The 22,417-nt window shown below is 33.5% G+C and overlaps 2 protein-coding genes and 4 pseudogenes across 6 annotated transcripts, besides 1 other annotated feature; 2 read left to right on the top strand and 4 right to left on the bottom strand.

The window, feature by feature from the left end:
• Positions 1-22,417: part of a mobile genetic element that runs on past both edges of the window.
• Positions 14,856-15,467, top strand: TVAGG3_0223750 (annotated as a pseudogene). Its single transcript has one exon. A coding segment is annotated over exon 1 (612 nt).
• Positions 17,083-17,649, top strand: TVAGG3_0223740 (annotated as a pseudogene). Its single transcript has one exon. A coding segment is annotated over exon 1 (567 nt).
• Positions 17,728-17,874, bottom strand: TVAGG3_0223730 (uncharacterized protein; the record flags this gene model as incomplete). The annotated part of the gene is made up of 1 exon (XM_051227049.1): positions 17,728-17,874. One exon carries the CDS (start codon positions 17,872-17,874, stop codon positions 17,728-17,730), a length of 147 nt encoding a protein of 48 aa, XP_051112035.1.
• On the bottom strand, positions 18,201-19,005 carry TVAGG3_0223720 (annotated as a pseudogene). The gene has a single exon. A coding segment is annotated over exon 1 (805 nt).
• Positions 19,094-19,395, bottom strand: TVAGG3_0223710 (annotated as a pseudogene). The gene has a single exon. A coding segment is annotated over exon 1 (302 nt).
• TVAGG3_0223700 (organellar and viral DNA polymerase type B) lies at positions 21,363-22,277 on the bottom strand (the record flags this gene model as incomplete). The annotated part of the gene is made up of 1 exon (XM_051227048.1): positions 21,363-22,277. The coding sequence occupies one exon, from the start codon at positions 22,275-22,277 to the stop codon at positions 21,363-21,365; it is 915 nt and encodes a 304-aa protein (XP_051112034.1).

Here is a 22,417-nt window from a genome sequence, read left to right as displayed (position 1 = left end):
TGACAGAGCCGGTCCAGATGAATTGAAAGCAAAGAAGTTTACAAAACCAATAGCACTTTTCACGGAAGATGCTCTTTTGAAGATTCGTTCGATGAAACCTGCTGGGGCTCTCAGATTGGCATAACGACAGCTTCCATCGAGCAGATTTTGGCAGCAGGTCAGTAAGTTGTTCTTGAACTGACTTCTCTCCGTCAAATATTGACAGTACGCCAGTTTTGACATAATATTGTATATAAACTTACCTTTAGAAATATCTGTAAGTTTTGTTGTTATATTTTTGTCTGCTTCAAGAACTTTCACCATTTCAGTTATACCAACTTTCTTTGCTTTATGAAAATATTTTGGTTCAGCAAAGACTGCTATTCTATAACATTTTCCATTGTTTGTATAAAGAACTATTCTGTCAATGTATTGTATTGTTTGTGTGTGTAAACTTTGTTCTGCTTCAATTCGAAGAGATATCGAATACGTCCATTCTTTTATTCTAAGTAAAATGTCATTTCCGAAAAATAGAAGCGTAAGTGTTTCAAAAGGTTTAATGGCGGTGGCAGATGTGAAGTTAAATTCACCAACTCAAACAAACAGTCAAAGTGTTGTTGTCAATGTCAAAGAAAGAGATGTTGAAGTGGGGAAACCATACGAAGACGAAGATGGTATAACAATAGTTCCTGTAAAAGAACAACCAACATATCCTGAAGTTAGCAGAGACTTAAGTTCTGTTGCAGATATTCGAAACGACTACCAACAACTTAAAGACAAACTTAAAACTCAGGAGAAGATTTGTCAAGCTTTGGTATAATGTTAAACTTGGTCGAACACAACCCTGTAAAAGTGAACTCATATGTCATTGCACCTCATGAAGTTTTGAAAGAACTATTGAAACTTTTGAGCAGAGGCAGACGATATAAACATCAAAGAAATAGAACCCGACATTGTTGCTGTGGTGTTTCATATAATGTCATTGACAAGATATACGTTATGAAAGGAGGTGAAACGTTGAACTTAAAATATAGTTTCCCAGACGTCATAAAAATATTTGACGACCACAACATTTCATTAAAATTTATTTGCTAAATAAATGGCAGAAGACTATATGGTTTATACTATTACGACTAAAAACCCTGAGTCATATAATTCTATAACAACAAACTTACAAAGTCCTCAAGGACGATATTGTAAACTAACCTTAAACACAATGACGACTAAAGCTGTTTTGCTCTTTTGACACCAGAAATTTATTGTTGTGAATGGTAAAAAATACTCCTTTGAAGATACTTACTCAGATATACCACCAACAGGTTTTGTTGACTTATTTAATACTTTAAGGACGGATGTAACATGTGCTGCAATAGAGCAGGTTTCATTATGTTTGGATGTCCGACTGAGTTTACTATAAACGATATGAGCTATAATACAAAATTTTATCTGGTTTTTACTACCAACGTTTCCATAACAGGAAAAGGTGTCATACAAGGTGTCTTTCCATTGACTTAAGTACACCTATTTTATATATTGTTTCAAACTTAGGTTCAAAGTTATTCGAATGTCGACAGAAACTACTATGACCAAAAGATACTATGCGTATAAACAACACTTTCTCTGCTGGTTTGCCTATTGTTCATTCGAATGCAGATTTTCACTTTAGTAAACTCAAACACTTGCAAATAAACGTTGAACTTAGTTGACGCAAACTTTGTTCTGTAAAACTTTTATGTCCTATGTATTTGTCAATGACGGCAGAAATGTTCGAATTGGAAGATGCAACTGGTGAAAGTATTGTATACAAGAACAACTTCAACAACAAATAGCTCAAGAACAACAAATGCAAAAATGCAAAACAACAAAGTCAAGAATAAAAAAAATATTTTTTTTTATTTTTTATAAAATATGTACAGAAATGATGTTTCAGATTTTATGACTTCCAAGCTTCAGAAATATGTGTCCATTTCGAGACTATAACAAAGCAGTCGAGAATTTGAAACGTTTAGTCATTTATGTCGACTCTGCCCCAGAATGTTATGTCATGAAAGAATGGGATGTGTCTTTAACAAACCAAGAGCGACAATAGTTTCAGACAAGAATGTAAACAGAAACTTAAGAAAATAAAAGTCGTACAAGTTGGTATGAAGATGTTAGATGCTTGGGATATCTTATTGTCAAAGTTAGAAGATTTTTCAGTTCGGTATAAAGTTCTATACACCTTCTCCAAACTTCTATTCTATCTTCACTGGATATAAATACGAACAAGTAGAATGGAAAAGAAAATTTATAGAAGCTTGGTTAGACCATGTCAAAGAAATTATATGCAATGGAAACGAAAGATCTATGAGTATATCTTATGTTGGTTTGCAAACATCTTACAACATCCAAGTGCTAAAAATGAAACTGCTCTCATTTAATTGGAAAACAAGGAACAGGTAAGAACACTTTTTACAGATATCTTTGCAAACTGTAGAAGGCTATTCGAACCCGAATATGACAAACTTAGAAAACATCTGCGGTAAATTTAACTCTTCAATAGAGAATATGAAACTTATAGTATGTAACGAACTTCAAAGTATAGATACAACAAAAGTTTTGAACTCAGATGCTTTGAAGAGTCTTATAACAGACAAAGTTGGAGTTGTTGAAAGAAAATATAAAGACCAAGAGTTTTGTGAAAATGTTGCAAATTTCATATGGTTTCAAACAATGCGTTCCGATGAAGTTAGAAAGTTCTGACAGAAGATATGTAGTTGTCAGAACGTCAGACTCATATGCAAGATACAGAATATTTTGACGACTTAGCAGAAACTTTGACACCTAACTTTTACAACCACTTGTTCTCATATTTATGACATTAGATATTTCTAAAGTTCAATCCAAGACAAATTCCACATACCGAAGAGAGACAAACATTGTTAGAAGCAAACAAGAGTGTATATGAACTGTTCATAGATGAACTACTTTGTGTTTAGATGAAAGGTCATTGTATATCGATATAAAACAATATTGTCAAGATATGGTTATATGCAGCTTCTAAACGACATTCTTGGCAAATGTCAAAATCTTTTAGATGTCAGAATGGGTATATACAAAGAAAAATTTTTCTGAGTAAATTTTAAAAAAAATATTTTTTATCCGATAGAAAAAGATGAGCGAAATTCATCCAGTAAAAAGTACATGCAGAGCAAAGAAAGAGACCCATTCCATATTTGAATGTTTACTTCTACAATTTGAAAAGTCTACATTTGCAAAGTTTGGAACATGACCAGTTAAGTTTGCTATTGTTAAAAATGTTGCGAAATTTTGAAGACTTAGACATAGAAGGTTTGTTAGCAGTCAAAGAAAATTTGACAGAAGGTTCTCAAACTTAAAGAAGCAAAGCATACAAACTTGTTATACCTTATGAACCAAAGAAAGCAGACGACTATGAATATTATGAGTCTAAGATAGTTGAAGTTCAAGGTAAATTGGTAAAAAGATTTTAGAGTCTAAGCCAGTGTTTGCTCCTAAAGAGGAAGAGAACATTGACATTGACCCAGAAATGTTCTAAAAATAAAATTTTATTTTTACATGTCAAATTTCTTTTTCTCTGGTTCAGGTTCTTTCTTCTCTTCTTCTACTTTCTTTTCTTTCTTCTCTCTCTTCTTCTTCTTCTCTGGTGGAGTTATGTCAAATTCTCAGAACCATATTTTGTAAAAGTCTTTGTCCTTTAATAGCTCTTCTATTCTGTTTTCTATTTCATCTTCAAGACAGCGCATGTGTCTTCTTTGCATTCTAAGAACTTTTGTTGGACTTCATCTTTCCAATCGGCGTCATCTCTGTCAACAAGTCTGTCATTGACAAATTTTAAGACTGCTCTTTGTAATGTTTTATGGTTCTTGTCATATTCCCAGAAACAGAACTTTAGAACAAATTCACCTTTCTTGTTTACACTATGTAAGATTTTATGGTCGACAGATGTTTTGCTGTCGAAAAAGTTGTCTCGAATATAGATAGCGAAATCGCTAGACATTTTCAAAAAGATAAAAATTTTAATTTTTCTAAAAATATGTTAGAAAAAAAGTTTGCTGACATTGACAAGAAATTTGAGAATGTTTTAAAAAGAACAAGAGGAAGTTAGAAAATGCTCAGATAAAACCATACATGACAAGTTCTTATTTGCTCAGAATGGTATAACAGGTCTAATTGCACCACCTGGGTCGGGTAAGACTTTCACTTATCTTAAAATGGCTGCACAACAACAAGAACTAGATGAGAAGAACCCATTCTATGAGTTAGTTGTCATTTGTAGTACTTCTGGTCAATTTGACCAAACCGTCAATTCGTTCAAAGATATTATAAAAAGTCTAAGTTAGTATGTATAAAAGACTCTGAGTTGTAGATTGGATAAAGAAGTACCAAAGAAGAGTTTTGAAGTAAATGCTATAAATGAGTATATAAATTCTAAGTTTAAAGACCCAAATGAGGAAATGCAGAGAATATTAGAGAAGAAACACTTCAGAAACAAACAGAAAGAGATAGAATACATTTCGAAGAAATTGCAATCTTACGATTGGAAGACTTACCCTCATAGATGTCTTCTTATCTTAGATGACTTTGCCTCTCATCCTTTGTTAAAGAACAGAGAACAAGACATGTGTCGAATTCTTAAGAAGCTCAGACACTTTAACATCTCAGTTGTCATTTGTGTACAGACAGCAAAGAGTTTAAGTAAGGATGTTAAAAGAATACTTACTGACATTACTTTTCCGGATTGTCCGAAGACGATTTCATGGAACTTATGAAAGAGTCCATGGCAGGTAAGTTTGACAGACATGAACTATGGAGAAGTACAAAGTCATACAAGACCCTCATACTTCTTTCAGAATTCATATCTACGCAAACAAAGTTCAAATTGTAAAAAGTCAAGCGTAAAAAATGTAAGTGTTAGTCTTAGTCTGTTGTGGTGCTGCGCTTTCGGTCTTCTGGCTTGGAAGGCTCGTTGTGGTACGTCGGACATTCGTTTGTGTCCTGTCGAAGGAGCTCGGAGGAAAGAGAAACGTTTTTCTGTCGAAGAAAACTTTTCTGTTGGAAGAAATTTTCCTGTCGGAAGAAAATTTTTTCTGTCGTCGTTACCAAAGTTCTCAATTTTCGAAAATTTGAATGGTTTACGGACGACACACATGGAAATTTTTTCAGTTGTCGGGAAATTTTTTCCGCGTGTCGGGAAAATTTTTTCCAGTGTCGGGAAGAACTTGGAATGTCGGAATGAAAGACTGGAATGCCAAGAAGATTTGACAAGAATTTACTTATAGAGCTACCTGAGCCATCTGAATCAAGCTGAAAAAATAAGGTTCAATTTACTCTACTTGTTTGAAGTTGGTCAAATACTCTGTTATTTTTTCGCTTTAACATGGCAATCTTCTTTAAGGTAAAGATTGTACAACCTTTAATATCATAGTGTGTTTGAGGTAACTGTATCTTGAACTATTTGTTTTCACATCTTCATTTGTGTCATTGAAATCGGTAAGTTTTCGCGATAGAACCAATTTCTGTCAGATTTGTAAATCTTAGCAAGGTTCGTAAAAGCTTTGTGTGTTCTTTCGACTAAATGCAACATAACCATATCTCTGTCTTCTTCAATTTCTCCATCTCTTCAGTAAATCATATACTTATGTTCTTTTCCTTTCCTTTTGGTAGCCGCCGTGGTATTCTTTTTCTAATGTTTTTGTCTTTGCTTCAAGCTTGTTTCCATCTACTTTCACGTTCTGTCTAGAATTTCATCTAAACATCAATGAAATATAACAAGTAACGAGGTGAAGCCCACATTGCACGAGCATTTTACTAAGAAGTCTATGACATAAACTCCTCAAACCATTTGGCAATTTTACGCATTTTTAATACGGAATCTCATTGCCCTCGTGTGTTTCGCAGGGTAAGCAAACATATGAGGAATTCTTCTAAAGTTCTTTTGTCTGTTGGTTTTCAACAATGGATATGCTGCTTTGTAGAACGAAGAGCAAGTTCAAAATACTTTGCATTTGCGTAATTCGTCTTTGACCGACACGAATGAGATACAGTATATTGTATTTGACATGTACCAACAGTTGAAATACACCCATAAAGTCTTCTGAGTCAGCAATGGAATGCACAGCCAAAATGTTTGAACGGTTCCATTTGTATATGAGTTGTTTTGGCTCCTGTATGGTACCATACTTTCACATATGCATAATAGAACTTTTGGCATTTTTCAGAGGATTAATGGTTGTTGTTGAAGTTTGTTGTTAAAGTTCATTTAGATCTAATGTCAGTTGTTGGACCTTCATATCTCTAAAACTGTAGAGGATATTCTCTCTTGGATTAGTATTTGCCATCTATGTTTATATGGTTTATAGCAGGGTTGTAAGCAAGATAGTTCATTTATAGTCGTCTGAACAGTACAACATAGTATCTGCATGTTTATTGCAGTTGCTTAATAGCATATCTGTTCTTTGCACTCTGGCTCTAGATTTGGTTTCCAACTTTACCTGAACAGGTCTTTGACAGACATATTGGTGTATAGCGGAACATAATGTGGAAACTGAATGATATTTGGGCTATAAGCAATTTGAAATAATCGGAGTCCAAACCTATATAGACTGCTCAAGTCTTGCTTTCTATTCTTTGCATCAAACTTTTCATACAGTGAACTTAACTGGCGTCCAACAGCAGTTCCAGCCAGCATTAGCTTGGTCAGCATCGTGAATGGTGGAAGCCAAATGTCATTGTCGACTTTTGCAAAGACAAAGTTGACTTAGATTTGGTTTCTCAAACCTCAACACTGGAAGTAAACTATTATTTCAATGCTGCTGGAACTGCTTGGGACCCAGTTAAGTTCACATGGAAAATTGAATGCAAGAGAATAGAAAGCAGACTTGCAGTCTATATGTTGGACCCAGATATTTTCAAATGCTTTTAGCTGCCAAATATATTGCAGTTCCACTTATGTTCCCTATACACCAAATATCTGTCAAAGACTTTGCAGGTGAAGTTGGAAACCAAAGTGCTGACCCAGGTGCAAGAACAGATATTGCTTTAACAACTGCAATGAAACATGCAGATACTATGTTTGTACTGTTCAGACGAACTATAATGACTATTCTTGTTTCTACAACCCTGGTATTAATATCATTATAAACATAGATGGCAAATATATCCAAGAGAAGAATATTCTACAGTTGAGGATATGAGGTCATACAACTTGACATTAGATGCTATGAACTTTAACAACAACTTCACAACAACCATTAACCCTGAAATGCAAAGTTCTATTATGCCATATGTGAAAGTATGGACTCATACAGGAGTCAAAAACATCAATATACAAATGGAGACCGTTCAAACTTTTGGCTTGGCATTCCATTTGCTGACTCAGAAGACTTTATGGGTGGTATTTCAACTGTTGTACTGTACAAATACAATATACTGGTGACAGAGACGGTCCAGATGAATTGAAAGCAAGAAAGTTTACAAAACCAATAGCACTTTTCACGGAAGATGCTCTTTTGAAGATTCGTTCGATGAAACCTGCTGGGGCTCCTCAGATTGGCATAACGACAGCTTCCATCGAGCAGATTTTGGCAGCAGGTCAGTAAGTTGTTCTTGAACTGACTTCTCTCGTCAAATATTGACAGTACGCCAGTTTTGACTAATATTGTATTATAACTTTACTTTAGAAATATCTGTAATTTTGTTGTTATATTTTTTGTCTGCTTCAAGAACTTTCACCATTTCAGTTATACCAACTTTCTTTGCTTTATGAAAATATTTTGGTTCAGCAAAGACTGCTATTCTATAACATTTTCCATGTTTGTATAAAGAACTATTCTGTCAATGTACTTGTATTGTTTGTGTGTAAACTTTGTTCTGCTTCAATTCGAAGAGATACTCAATACGTCCATCTTTTTATTCTAAGTAAAATGTCATTTCCGAAAAATAGAAGCGTAAGTGTTTCAAAAGGTTTAATGGCGGTGGCAGATGTGAAGTTAAATTCACCAACTCACAACAGTCAAAGTGTTGTTGTCAATGTCAAAGAAAGAGAATGTTGAAGTGGGGAAACCATACGAGACGAAGATGGTATAACAATAGTTCCTGTAAAAGAACAACCAACATATCCTGAAGTTAGCAGAGACTTAAGTTCTGTTGCAGATATTCGAAACGACTACCAACAACTTAAAGACAAACTTAAAACTCAGGAGAAGATTTGTCAAGCTTTAGGTATAATGTTAAACTTGGTCGAACACAACCCTGTAAAAGTGAACTCATATGTCATTGCACCTCATGAAGTTTTGAAAGAACTATTGAAACTTTTGACAGAGGCAGACGATATAAACATCAAAGAATAGAACCCGACATTGTTGCTGTGGTGTTTCATATAATGTCATTGACAAGATATACGTTATGAAAGGAGGTGAAACGTTGAACTTAAAATATAGTTTCCAGACGTCATAAAATATTTGACGACCACAACATTTCATTAAAATTTATTTGCTAAGTAAATGGCAGAAGAATAATGGTTTATACTATTACGACTAAAAAACCCTGAGTCATATAATTCTATAACAACAAACTTACAAAGTCCTCAAGGACGTATTGTAAACTAACCTTAAACACAATGACGACTAAAGCCTGTTTTGCTCTTTTGACACCAGAAGACTTTATTGTTGTGAATGTAAAAAATATCTCTTTGAAGATACTTACTCAGATATACCACCAACAGGTTTTGTTGACTTATTTAATACTTTAAGGACGGATGTAACATGTGCTGCAACTAGAGCAGGTTTCATTATGTTTGGATGTCCGACTGAGTTTACTATAAACGATATGAGCTATAATACAAAACTTATATCTGGTTTTTACTACCAACAGTTTCCTATAACAGGAAAAGGTGTCATACAAGGTTATCTGTTCCATTGACTTTAAGTACACCTATTTTATATATTGTTTCAAACTTAGTTCAAAGTGTATTCGAATGTCGACAGAAACTACTATGACCAAAAGATACTCATGCGTATAAACAACACTTTCTCTGCTGGTTTGCCTATTGTTCATTCGAATGCAGAGTTTTCAGCTTTAGTAAACTCAACACTTTAGCAAACATAAACTTAACCTTAGTTGACGCAAACTTTGTTCCTGTAAACTTTTATGTCCTATGTATTTGTCAATGACGCAGAAAGTTTCGAATTGGAAGATGCAATGGTGAAAGTATTGTATTACAAGAACAACTTCAACAACAAATAGCTCAAGAACAACAAATGCAACAAATGCAAGCAACAACAAAGTCAAGAATAAAAAAATATTTTTTTTATTTTTATAAAAATGTACAGAATAGATGTTTGATATTTTATGACTTCCAAGCCTTCAGAAATATGTGTCCATTTCGAGACTATAACAAAGCAGTCGAGAATTTGAAACGTTTAGTCATTTATGTCGACTCTGCCCAGAATGTTATGTCATGAAAGATGGGATGTGTCTTTAACAAACCAAAGCGACAATAGTTTCAGACAAGAAGTAAACAGAAACTTAAGAAAATAAAAGTCGTACAAGTTGGATGAAGATGTTAGATGCTTGGGATATCTTATTGTCAAAAGTTAGAAGATTTTTCAGTTCGTGGTATAAAGTTCTATACACCTTCTCCAAACTTCTATCTATCTTCACTGGATATAATACGAACAAGTAGAATGGAAAGAAAATGTTATAGAAGCTTGGTTAGACCATGTCAAAGAAATTATATGCAATGGAAACGAAAGAGTCTATGAGTATATCTTATGTTGGTTTGCAAACATCTTACAACATCCAAGTGCTAAAAATGAAACTGCTCTCATTTAATTGGAAAACAAGGAACAGGTAAGAACACATTTCTTTACAATATTTTGCAAACTGTTAGAGGGCTATTCGAACCGAATATGACAAACTTAGAAAAAATCTGCGGTAAATTTAACTCTCTCAATAGAGAATATATGAACTTATAGTATGTAACGAACTTCAAAGTATAGATACAACAAAGTTTTGAACTCAGATGCTTTGAAGAGTCTTATAACGACAAAGTTGGAGTTGTTGAAAGAAAATATAAAGACCAAAGAGTTTGTGAAAATGTTGCAAATTCATATGGTTTCAAACAAGCTCGTTCCGATGAAGTTAGAAAGTTCTGACAGAAGATATGTAGTTGTCAGAACGTCAGACTCATATGCAAGATACAGAATATTTTGACGACTTAGCAGAAACTTTGACACTAACTTTTACAACCACTTGTTCTCATATTTCATGACATTAGATATTTTCAAGTTCAATCCAAGACAAATTCCACTACCGAAGAGAGACAAACATTGTTAGAAGCAAACAAGAGTGTTAATGAACTGTTCATAGATGAACTACTTATGTGTTTAGATGAAAGTCTTTATAGTATCGATATAAACAATATTGTCAAGATATGGTTATATGGCAGCTTCTAAACGACATTCTTGGCAAATTCAAAAATCTTTTAGAGTCAGAATGGGTATATACAAAGAAAAATTTTTCTGAGTAAATTTATTAAAAAAATATTTTTTTTATCCGATAGAAAAGATGAGAATTCATCTCAGTAAAAAGTACATGACAGAAGCAAGAGAAGACCCATTCCATATTTGAATGTTTACTTCTACCATTTTGAAAAGTCTACATTTGACAAAGTTTGGAACATCGACCAGTTAAGTTTGCTTTGTGAAAAATGGTGCAATTTGAAGACTTAGACATAGAAGGTTGTTAGCAGTCAAGAAAAATTTTGACAGAAGGTTCTCAAATCAAGAAGGCAAAGCATACAAACTTTGTTACCTTATGAACCAAAGAAGAGACGACTATGAATATTATGAGTCTAAGATAGTTGAAGTTCAAGTAAATTGGGTAAAAAGATTTTAGAGTCTAAGCCAGTGTTTGCTCCTAAAGAGGAAGAGAACATTGACATTGACCCAGAAATGTTCTAAAAATAAAATTTTATTTTTACATGTCAAATTTCTTTTTCTAACTGGTTCAGGTTCTTTCTTCTCTTCTTCTACTTTCTTTCTTTCTTTTCTTTTCTTCTTTCTCTTCTTCTTTTCTGGTGGAGTTATGTCAAACTTTCTCAGAACCATATTTTTGTAAAAGTCTTTGTCCTTTAATAGCTCTTCTATTCTGTTTTCTATTTCATCTTCAGAACAGCGCATGTTCTTCTTTGCATTCTAAGAACTTTTGTTGGACTTCATCTTTCCAATCGGCGTCATCTCTGTCAACAAGTCTGTCATTGACAAATTTTAAGACTGCTCTTGTAATGTTTTATGTGTTTGCTTGTCTATATTCCAGAAACAGAACTTTAGAACAAATTCACCTTTCTTGTTTACACTATGTAAGATTTATGGTCGACAGATGTTTTGCTGTCAAAAGTTGTCTCGAATATAGATAGCGAAATCGCTAGATTTTCTAAAAAGATAAATTTTAATTTTTCTAAAATATGTTAGAAAAAAAGTTTGCTGACATTGACAAGAAATTTGAGAATGTTTTAAACAAGAACAAGGAGAAGTTAGAAAATGCTCAGATAAAGCCATACATGACAAGTTCTTATTTGCTCAGAATGGTATAACAGGTCTAATTGCACCACCTGGTCGGGTAAGACTTTCACTTATCTTAAATGGCTGCACAACAACAGAATAGATGAGAAGAACCCATTCTATGAGTTAGTTGTATTTGTAGTCATTCTGGTCAATTTGACCAAACCGTCAATTCGTTCAAAGATATTTATAAAGAAGTCTAAGTTAGTATGTATAAAAGGACTCTGAGTTGTTAGATTGGATAAAGAAGTACCAAAGAAGAGTTTTGAGTACAATGCTATAAATGGTATATAAATTCTAAGTTTAAAGACCCAAATGAGGAAATGCAGAGAATATTAGAGAAGAAACACTTCAGAAACAAACAGAAAGAGATAGAATACATTTCGAAGAAATTGCAATCTTACGATTGGAAGACTACCCTCATAGATGTTCTCTTATCTTAGATGATTCGCCTCTCATCCTTTGTTTAAAGAAAATGCTTTAGCTGCCAAATATATTGCAGTTCCACTTATGTTCCCTATACACCAAATATCTGTCAAAGACTTTGCAGGTGAAGTTGGAAACCAAAGTGCTGACCCAGGTGCAAGAACAGATATTGCTTTAACAACTGCAATGAAACATGCAGATACTATGTTTGTACTGTTCAGCGAACTATAAATGACTATTCTTGTTTCTACAACCCTGGTATTAAATATCATATAAACATAGATGGCAAATATTATCCAAGAGAAGAATATTCTACAGTTGAGGATATGAGGTCATACAACTTGACATTAGATGCTATGAACTTTAACAACAACTTCACAACAACCATTAACCCTGAAATGCAAAGTTCTATTATGCCATATGTGAAAGTATGGACTCATACAGGAGGTCAAAAACTCAATATACAAATGGAGACCGTTCAAACTTTTGGCTTGGCATTCCATTTGCTGACTCAGAAGACTTTATGGGTGGTATTTCAACTGGTTGGTACTGTACAATAAATATACTGGTGACAGAGACGGTCCAGATGAATTGAGAGCAAAGAAGTTTAACAAAACCAATAGCACTTTTCACGGAAGATGCTCTTTTGAAGATTCGTTCGATGAAACCTGCTGGGGCTCCTCAGATTGGCATAACGACAGCTTCCATCGAGCAGATTTTGGCAGCAGGTCAGTAAGTTGTTCTTGAACTGACTTCTCTCCGTCAAATATTGACAGTACGCCAGTTTTGACATAATATTGTATTATAAACTTTCCTTTAGTAATATCGGTCAGTTTTGAAGTTATATTTTTGTCTGCTTCAAGAAGAACTTTCACCATTTCAGTTATACCAACTTTCCTTTGCTTTATGAAAATATTTTGGTTCAGCAAAGACTGCTATTCTATAACATTTTCCATTGTTTGTGTAAAGAACTATTCTGTCAATGAACTTGTATTGTTTGTGTGTGTAAACTTTGTTTTGCTTCAATTCGAAGAGATACTCAAATACGTCCATCTTTTTATTCTAAAGTAAAATGTCATTTCCGAAAAATAGAAGCGTAAGTGTTTCAAAAGGTTTAATGGCGGTGGCAGATGTGAAGTTAAATTCACCAACTCAAACAAACAGTCAAAGTGTTATTGTCAATGTCAAAGAAAGAGATGTTGAAGTGGGGAAACCATACGAAGACGAAGATGGTATAACAATAGTTCCTGTAAAAGAACAACCAACATATCCTGAAGTTAGCAGAGACTTAAGTTCTGTTGCAGATATTCGAAACGACTACATGCAACTTAAAGACAAACTTAAAACTCAGGAGAAGATTTGTCAAGCTTTAGGTATAATGTTAAACTTGGTCGAACACAACCCTGTAAAAGTGAACTCATATGTCATCGCACCTCATGAAGTTTTGAAAGAACTATTGAAACTTTTTGACAGAGGCAGACGATATAAACATCAAAGAAATAGAAGCCCGACATTGCTTGCTGTGGTGTTTCATATAATGTCATTGACAAGATATACGTTATGAAAGGAGGTGAAACGTTGAACTTAAAATATAGTTTCCAGATGTTATAAAAATATTTGACGACCACAACATTTCATTAAAGTTTATTTGCTAAGTAAAAATGTCAAAACTTCTTGAAAGATGTTTGAAGAAAAATAATATAGACTTTATTTCATGTAAAGGACTTTACACACTTTTGAACGATATGAAAGACCCTGTTTTGTTTGTTCGTGTAGACAAAGGAAAGTTCTATGTCTTTACAAAATATTTGAACTTCTTAGACAGAGAACTTCAAGAAACGCCATGTGAAAGTTTAGATGAAGTTCTTCTCCACTTTCAGAAAAACTTTTAAATATATAAAAATGGCAGAAGACATAGTGGTTTATACTATTACGACTAAAAACCCTGAGTCATATAATTCTATAACAACAAACTTACAAAGTCCTCAAGGACGATATTGTAAACTAACCTTAAACACAATGACGACTAAAGCCTGTTTTGCTCTTTTGACACCAGAAGATTTTATTGTTGTGAATGGTAAAAAATACTCCTTTGAAGATACTTACTCAGATATACCACCAACAGGTTTTGTTGACTTATTTAATACTTTAAGGACGGATGTAACATGTGCTGCAACTAGAGCAGGTTTCATTATGTTTGGATGTCCGACTGAGTTTACTATAAACGATATGAGCTATAATACAAAACTTATATCTGGTTTTTTACTACCAACAGTTTCCTATAACAGGAAAAGGTGTCATACAAGGTTTGTCTATTCCATTGACTTTAAGTACACCTATTTTATATATTGTTTCAAACTTAGGTTCAAAGTGCTATTCGAATGTCGACAGAAACTATATGACCAAAGAGATACTCATGCGTATAACAACACTTTCTCTGGCTGGTTTGCCTATTGTTCATTCGAATGCAGAGTTTTCAGCTTTAGTAAACTCAAACACTTTAGCAAACATAAACTTAACCTTAGTTTGACGCAAACTTTGTTCCTGTAAAACTTTTATGTCCTATGTATTTGTCAATGACGGCAGAAAGTTTCGAATTGGAAGATGCAACTGGTGAAAGTATTGTATTACAAGAACAACTTCAACAACAAATAGCTCAAGAACAACAAATGCAACAAATGGAACAACAAAGTCAAGAATAAAAAAATATTTTTTTTTATTTTTATAAAAAATGTACAGAATAGATGTTTCAGATTTTTATGACTTCAAGCCTTCAGAAATATGTGTCCATTTCGAGACTATAACAAAGCAGTCGAGAATTTGAAACGTTTAGTCATTTATGTCGACTCTACCCCAGAATGTTATGTCATGAAAGAATGGGATGTAGTCTTTAACAAACCTAAAGCGACAATAGTTTCAGAACAAGAATGTAAACAGAAACTTAAGAAAATAAAAGTCGTACAAGTTGGTATGAAGATGTTAGATGCTTGGGATATCTTATTGTCAAAACTTGAAGATTTTTCAGTTCGTGGTATAAAGTTCTATACACCATCTCCAAACTTCTATTCTATCTTCACTGGATATAAATACGAACAAGTAGAATGGAAAGAAAATGTTATAGAAGCTTGGTTAGACATGTCAAAGAAATTATATGCAATGGAAACGAAAGAGTCTATGAGTATATCTTATGTTGGTTTGCAAACATCTTACAACATCCAAGTGCTAAAAATGAAACTGCTCTCATCATAATTGGAAAACAAGGAACAGGTAAGAACACTTTCTTTACAGATATTTTGTGCAAACTGTTAGAAGGTTATTCGAATCCGAATATGACAAACTTAGAAAACATCTGCGGTAAATTTAACTCTTCAATAGAGAATATGAAACTTATAGTATGTAACGAACTTCAAAGTATAGATACAAACAAAAGTTTTGAACTCAGATGCTTTGAAGAGTCTTATAACAGACAAAGTTGGAGTTGTTGAAAGAAAATATAAAGACCAAAGAGTTTGTGAAAATGTTGCAAATTTCATTATGGTTTCAAACAATGCCGTTCCGATGAAGTTAGAAAGTTCTGACAGAAGATATGTAGTTGTCAGAACGTCAGATTCTCATATGCAAGATACAGAATATTTTGACGACTTAGCAGAAACTTTGACATCTGACTTTTACAACCACTTGTTCTCATATTTCATGACATTAGATATTTCTAAGTTCAATCCAAGACAAATTCCACATACCGAAGAGAGACAAACATTGTTAGAAGCAAACAAGAGTGTATATGAACTGTTCATAGATGAAACTGACTTTGAGTGTTTAGATGAAAGGTCATTGTACGATTCGTATAAACAATATTGTCAAGAGTATGGTTATTGACAGCGTCTAAACGAACATTCTTGGCAAATGTCAAAAGTCTTTTAGACGTACAGAATGGTGTATATACAAAGAAAAATTTTTCTGAGTAAATTTTAAAAAAAAAATATTTTTTTATCCGATAGAAAAGATGGCAAATTCATCTCAGTAAACAAGTACATGTCAGGACTTAAAGAAGAACTAGACCCATTCACATATTTGAATGTTTACTTCTACCATTTGAAAAGTCTACATTTGACAAAGTTTGGAACATCGAACCAGTTAAGTTTGCTATTGTGACTAAAAATGGTGCGAAAATTTGAAGACTTAGACATAGAAGGTTTGTTAACAGTCAAAGAAAGTTTTGACAGAAGGTTCTCAAACCTTAAAGAAGGCAAAGCATACAAACTTGTTATACCTTATGAACCAAAGAAAGCAGACGACTATGAATATATGAGTCTAAAGTTGTAGAAGTTCAAGGTAAATTGGGTAAAAAGATTTTAGAGTCTAAGCCAGTGTTTGCTCTAAAGAGGAAGAGAACATTGACATTGACCAGAAATGTTTCTAAAAATAAAATTTTATTTTTACATGTCATATCTCCCCTTCTCTGGAACTGGTTCAGGTTCTTTCTTCTCTTCTTCTACTCTTCTTTTCTTTCTTCTTCTTTTCTGGTGGAGTTATGTCAAACTTCTCAGAACCATATTTATGTAAAAGTTCTTTGTCCTTTAATAGCTCTTCTATTCTGTTTTTCTATTTCATCTTCAAGAACAGCGCAGTGTCTTCTTTGCATTCTAAGAACTTTTGTTGGACTTCATCTTTCCAATCGGTGTCATCTCTGCAACAAGTCTGTCATTGACAAATTTTAAGACTGCTCTGCTTAATGTTTTATGGTTCTTGTCATATTCCCAGAAACAGAACTTTAGAACAAATTCACCTTTCTTGTTTACACTATGTAAGATTTTATGGTCGACAGATGTTTGCTGTCAAAAGCTTGTCTCGAATATAGATAGCGAAATCGCTAGACATTTTCTAAAGATAAAAATTTTTAATTTTTCTAAAAATATGTTAGAAAAAAAGTTTGCTGACATTGACAAGAAATTTGAGAATGTTTTAAATAAGAACAAGAGGAAGTTGGAAAATGCTCAGATAAAGCCTATACATGAAAAGTTCTTATTTGCTTCAGAATGGTATAACAGGTCTAATTGCACCACCTGGGTCGGGTAAGACTTTCACTTATCTTAAAATGGCTGCACAACAACAAGAACTAGATGAGAAGAACCCATTCTATGAGTTAGTAGTCATTTGTTCGACTTCTGGTCAATTTGACCAAACCGTCAATTCGTTCAAAGATATTATAAAGAAGTCTAAGTTAGTATGTATAAAAGACTCTGAGTTGTTGGATTGGATAAAGAAGTACCAAAGAAGAGTTTTGAAGTATATGCTATAAATGAGTATATAAATTCTAAGTTTAAAGACCCAAATGAGGAAATGCAGAGAATATTAGAGAAGAAACACTTCAGAAACAAACAGAAAGAAAGATAGAATACATTTCGAAGAAATTGCAATCTTACGATTGGAAGACTTACCCTCACAGATGTCTTCTTATCTTTAGATGACTTTGCTTCTCATCCTTTGTTTAAAGAACAGAGAACAAGATATGTGTCGAATTCTTAAGAAGCTCAGACACTTTAACATCTCAGTTGTCATTTGTGTACAGACAGCAAAGAGTTTAAGTAAGGATGTTAAAAGAATACTTACTGACATAATACTTTTCCCTGATTGTCCGAAGACGATTTCATGGAACTTATGAAAGAGTCCATGGCAGGTAAGTTTGACAGACATGAACTATGGGTGAAGTACAAAGTCATACAAGACCCTCATACTTCTTTCAGAATTCATATCTACGCAAACAAAGTTCAAATTGTAAAAAGTCAAGCTTGAAAAATGTAAGTGTTTGAGTCTTAGTCTGTTGTGGTGCTGGGGCTGTCGGTTCTTCTGGCTTTGGAAGACATTCAGGAAGAGGAATGTCAGTCATCCGTTTGTGTCCTGTTGGAAGGAAAATATTTTCCTGTCGGAAGGAAAAATTTTTTCTGTCGTTCGACCAAAAAGTTCTCAATTTTCGAAAATTTGAATGGTTTACGGACGAACAACTGGAAAAATTTTTCCTGTTGGAAGGAAATTTTTTTCCTGTCGGAAGGAAATTTTTTTCCTGTTGGAAGGAAATTTTTTTCCAGTTGTCGGGAAATTTTTTTCCTGTTGGAAGGAAGGACTCGGAATGCCAGAAGGATTTGACAAGACAATTTACCTTATAGAGCTACCTGAGCCATCTTTGGTGTCAAGCTTGAAAAATAAATGGTTCATTTACTCTGCTTGTTTGAAGTTGTCAAAATACTCTGTTATCTTTTCTTTCAGTAGCGGCAAATCTTCTTTGAATGTAAGTATTGTACAACCTTTCATATCATAGTGTGTTTGAGGTAACGTATCTTGAACTATTTGTTTCACATCTTCATTTGGTGTCATTGAAATCGGTAAGTTTTCGCGATAGAACCAATTTCTGTCAGATTTGTAAATCTTAGCAAGGTCGTAAAAGCTTTTGTTGTTTCTTCTGACTAAATGCAACATAACCATATCTCTGTCTTCTTCATTTTCCAACTCTTCAGTATAAATCATATACTTATAGTTCTTTTCCTTTCCTTTTGTACGAACGTGGTATTCTTTTCTGTATGTTTTTGTCTTTTGCTTCAAGCTTGTTCTCTAGCTCTTCACGTTCTTGTCTATGAATTTCATCTAACATCATGAAAATATAACAAGCATAGCGAGGTGAAGCCCACATTGCAACAGCATTTACAAGAAGTCTATGTACATACCAACCTCTCAAACCATTTGGCAAATTTTTACGATTTTCGTACGGAATCTCGTCCCTCGATTTTTCGAGGAACGCAGACATATGAGGAAATTCTTCTAAAAGTTCTTTTGTCTGTTGGTTTTCAAACCAATGATATGCTTGCTTTGTAGAACGAAGAGCATTCAAAATACTTTGCATTTGGTACATGTCATCTTTGACCGAACGAATGAGACGTAACTGTTTGTTATACTGAACCCACTCGTATTCTTCATCTATAGCTTCATGAACGATAGCAGTTGTTGTGTTCTCTGTTGTTGACATATCTGTCTTTACATACAAAATAAAAAAATAAAAAAAAATAAAATTAGCGTTATTTTCTGACTTTCACAAAAGACCAAAAATAAACGCTTTACATGTATTTTTCAGCAACTTCGTCAAATAATTTTATAGCACTATCTATCTCATCTACTTCAAACGTTTCTTTACCTTTCGTGGGAGCACCATACATTTTCTCAAACTTTTCAAGTAGTTCTGTTTCAGCAGCTCTCATATCGTTAACAAACACAACCTTAACTCTATTGACTGTAGAGTCATATCTTTTAGTTATATTAAATGTTCTTCCTATCTTATATCTCTTTGTATTGAAGTCCTTCGGTTTCTGAACGATATAAAGTAAGCCTTCACTGCAACGTTCCGTATCGAATGAACCATATGTTATGAAATTATATCCAACAACTGGGTCTACCCATAACAAAACTATTGGTATAAGACTTTTGTCTATAAGATATGCTCTTGTTCCATGAAATGCTACTGATATCATAAGCTCAGGATTTCTTGTCAAAATTTTCTGAGTTGAAGCATTTCTAACCCAGTCCTGTGCTCTCTTTCCAGATGGAGATATAATGTCTGACAAAGAATATTTGTTGTATTTCTTTGAGTATCTTACGTTTAAATCACCTATTCTAACCATTTTGGTGACATTGTCTATCTTTCTAACTGTTTCAAACTCAATGTTTGTCATTTTCTGTTCTTACATACAAAATAAAAAAATAAAAAAAATAAAACTAACTTTTTTTTTCTATCTTGTATAAAAGATATGATTTCAGGGATTTTTTTACGAAGAGTAAAAGTTCTCTTCGTCAAAAAAATACAGTTATATCATGATTTTTGGTCATTTTTTCACGATTTCATAGAGTTTTGGCGACCAGGTTTTTTTACCTACTCGCAATTTTTCACGATTTTCATAGAGTTTTTTTCACTGTTTTCGTACGGAATCTCGACCCAGACTTTTTCGAGGGTCGCAAACATATGAGGAAATTCACGATTTTTGGTCATTTTTTCACGATTTCATAGAGTTTTTTTACGAAGAGTAAAAGTTCTCTTCGTCAAAAAAATACAGTTATATCATGAAATTTGGTCATTTTTTCACGATTTCATAGAGTTTTTTTACGAAGAGTAAAAGTTCTCTTCGTCAGAAAAATACAGTTATATCATGAAATTTGGTCATTTTTTCACGATTTCATAGAGTTTTTTTACGAAGAGTAAAAGTTCTCTTCGTCAAAAAAATACAGTTATATCATGATTTTTGGTCATTTTTTCAGCAAAAATATATTTTAGGTGAAGAGGTGAGATCTCACCTCTTTTCTCACCTCTTTTCTCACCTCTTGAATTTTCATGAATTTCATCGTAAATGTTTTGTCAAGACTTCTTCGTCAATGTTTTGTCAAGACTTCATCGTCAATGTTTTGTCAAGACTTCATCGTCAATGTTTTGTCAAGATTTCATCGTCAATGTTTTGTCAAGACTTCATCGTCAATGAGCGTAAATCAGACAAAAATATATTTTAGGTGAAGAGGTGAGATCTCACCTCTTTTCTCACCTCTTTTCTCACCTCTTGAATTTTCATGAATTTCATCGTCAATGTTTTGTCAAGACTTCATCGTCAATGAGCGTAAATCAGACAAAAATATATTTTAGGTGAAGAGGTGAGATCTCACCTCTTTTCTCACCTCTTGAATTTTCATGAATTTCATCGTCAATGTTTTGTCAAGACTTCATCGTCAATGAGCGTAAATCAGACAAAAATATATTTTAGGTGAAGAGGTGAGATCTCACCTCTTTTCTCACCTCTTTTCTCACCTCTTGAATTTTCATGAATTTCATCGTCAATGTTTTGTCAAGACTTCATCGTCAATGAGCGTAAATCAGACAAAAATATATTTTAGGTGAAGAGGTGAGATCTCACCTCTTTCTCACCTCTTTTCTCACCTCTTGAATTTTCATGAATTTCATCGTCAATGTTTTGTCAAGACTTCATCGTCAATGAGCGTAAATCAGACAAAAATATATTTTAGGTGAAGAGGTGAGATCTCACCTCTTTTCTCACCTCTTTTCTCACCTCTTGAATTTTCATGAATTTCATCGTAAATGTTTTGTCAAGACTTCTTCGTCAATGTTTTGTCAAGACTTCATCGTAAATGAGTGTAAATGACCCAAAAATATATTTTAGGTGAAGAGGTGAGATCTCACCTGTTTTCTCACCTCTTTTCTCACCCCATATGTCCTTACTGAAAAAGTATGTGTTCCATATGTCATTTTACTCAGAATTCAATAAAAATATATTTTAGGTGAAGAGGTGAGATCTCACCTCTTTTCTCACCTCTTTTCTCACCTCTTTTTCACAAGCGTCTTACATGAATTGTACGATGTATATTTGAAATCCTAAACAGTTTTGTAGCTTCTATTTCTTCTTTTAGTACATCGAAAGTTTTAACAATGCCGAAAGTTTCTTTATATTTCTTCTTGACATCTGAAAGAAGGAAATCGTCAGCAGTTGGATAGTTTTTGTTTAGAAATGTCAACATGTCCATTTTATCTTCTGCTGGTTTCTCTGCTTCTTTCTTTAAGTCAGCATAGTCGTTTCTCATACGTTCTATCTCTTTGACGGAGTAGTTATATTTCCTCATTGCTGCTTTACATTTAGAACATTGTGGGCTCATTTTTGCGTTATATTCTGAAACCTTACCTGCAAGTACAACTAAGGCGTCAATGGTTTTCTTTAACTCAAAAGTTGCGGGTTTTATCTGTTGGTTCCATACCTTACCTCTTCTATCTTTATCTCTTATCTGCCATACACATTTTGCAGCTAACGAAACAAAGTTGTCGTAGGTCTTAAACTCCCCAGATTTATATATGTCAGAGATGTTCTTATATAACATATCGCAGTCTTTGTCCATGACTTTGTGGTTGCAATGAAATCCAAGAAACTCATAGTTAACCTTACGTATGAACTTCTTTATTTCTACTGAGTCAGTTGCTTTGACTTCTATTTCATCGAATTCTGGAATAGTAAGCTTTTGTTGTTGGATTTCAGGAAGTTTAGGTAGATGGTCAATAATATCCTGCATTTCATAAAGATATTCTTCATTTGTTTCATCTTTTGCACTACAGTCTAAATCTCCTTGGAGAAGTTCCTGCTTTATCTTCTGGATTTCTGTTTCGAAAGTATATGAAGAAGGAATGAAGCTTTTCATTTCTACTAACATTGAAGTTGGGTTCATGACTAACGAGTTTGGTGCTGTTGTTGCTAACATGTTCTTACAATAAAAATAAAAAATATTTTTTTAAAAAAACTAACTTTATTTTTATTTCGGGAAAATTCATGAAAATTCAACGGGTGAGAAAAGAGGTGAGAAAACAGGTGAGATCTCACCTCTTCACCTAAAATATATTT

Source organism: Trichomonas vaginalis, chromosome IV (assembly GCF_026262505.1).
Source record: "Trichomonas vaginalis G3 chromosome IV, whole genome shotgun sequence".
In the NCBI taxonomy this organism is placed as follows: domain Eukaryota; phylum Parabasalia; order Trichomonadida; family Trichomonadidae; genus Trichomonas; species Trichomonas vaginalis.
Note: the sequence above shows the minus strand (reverse complement) of the source record. Positions and strands in the feature narration are given on the sequence as shown.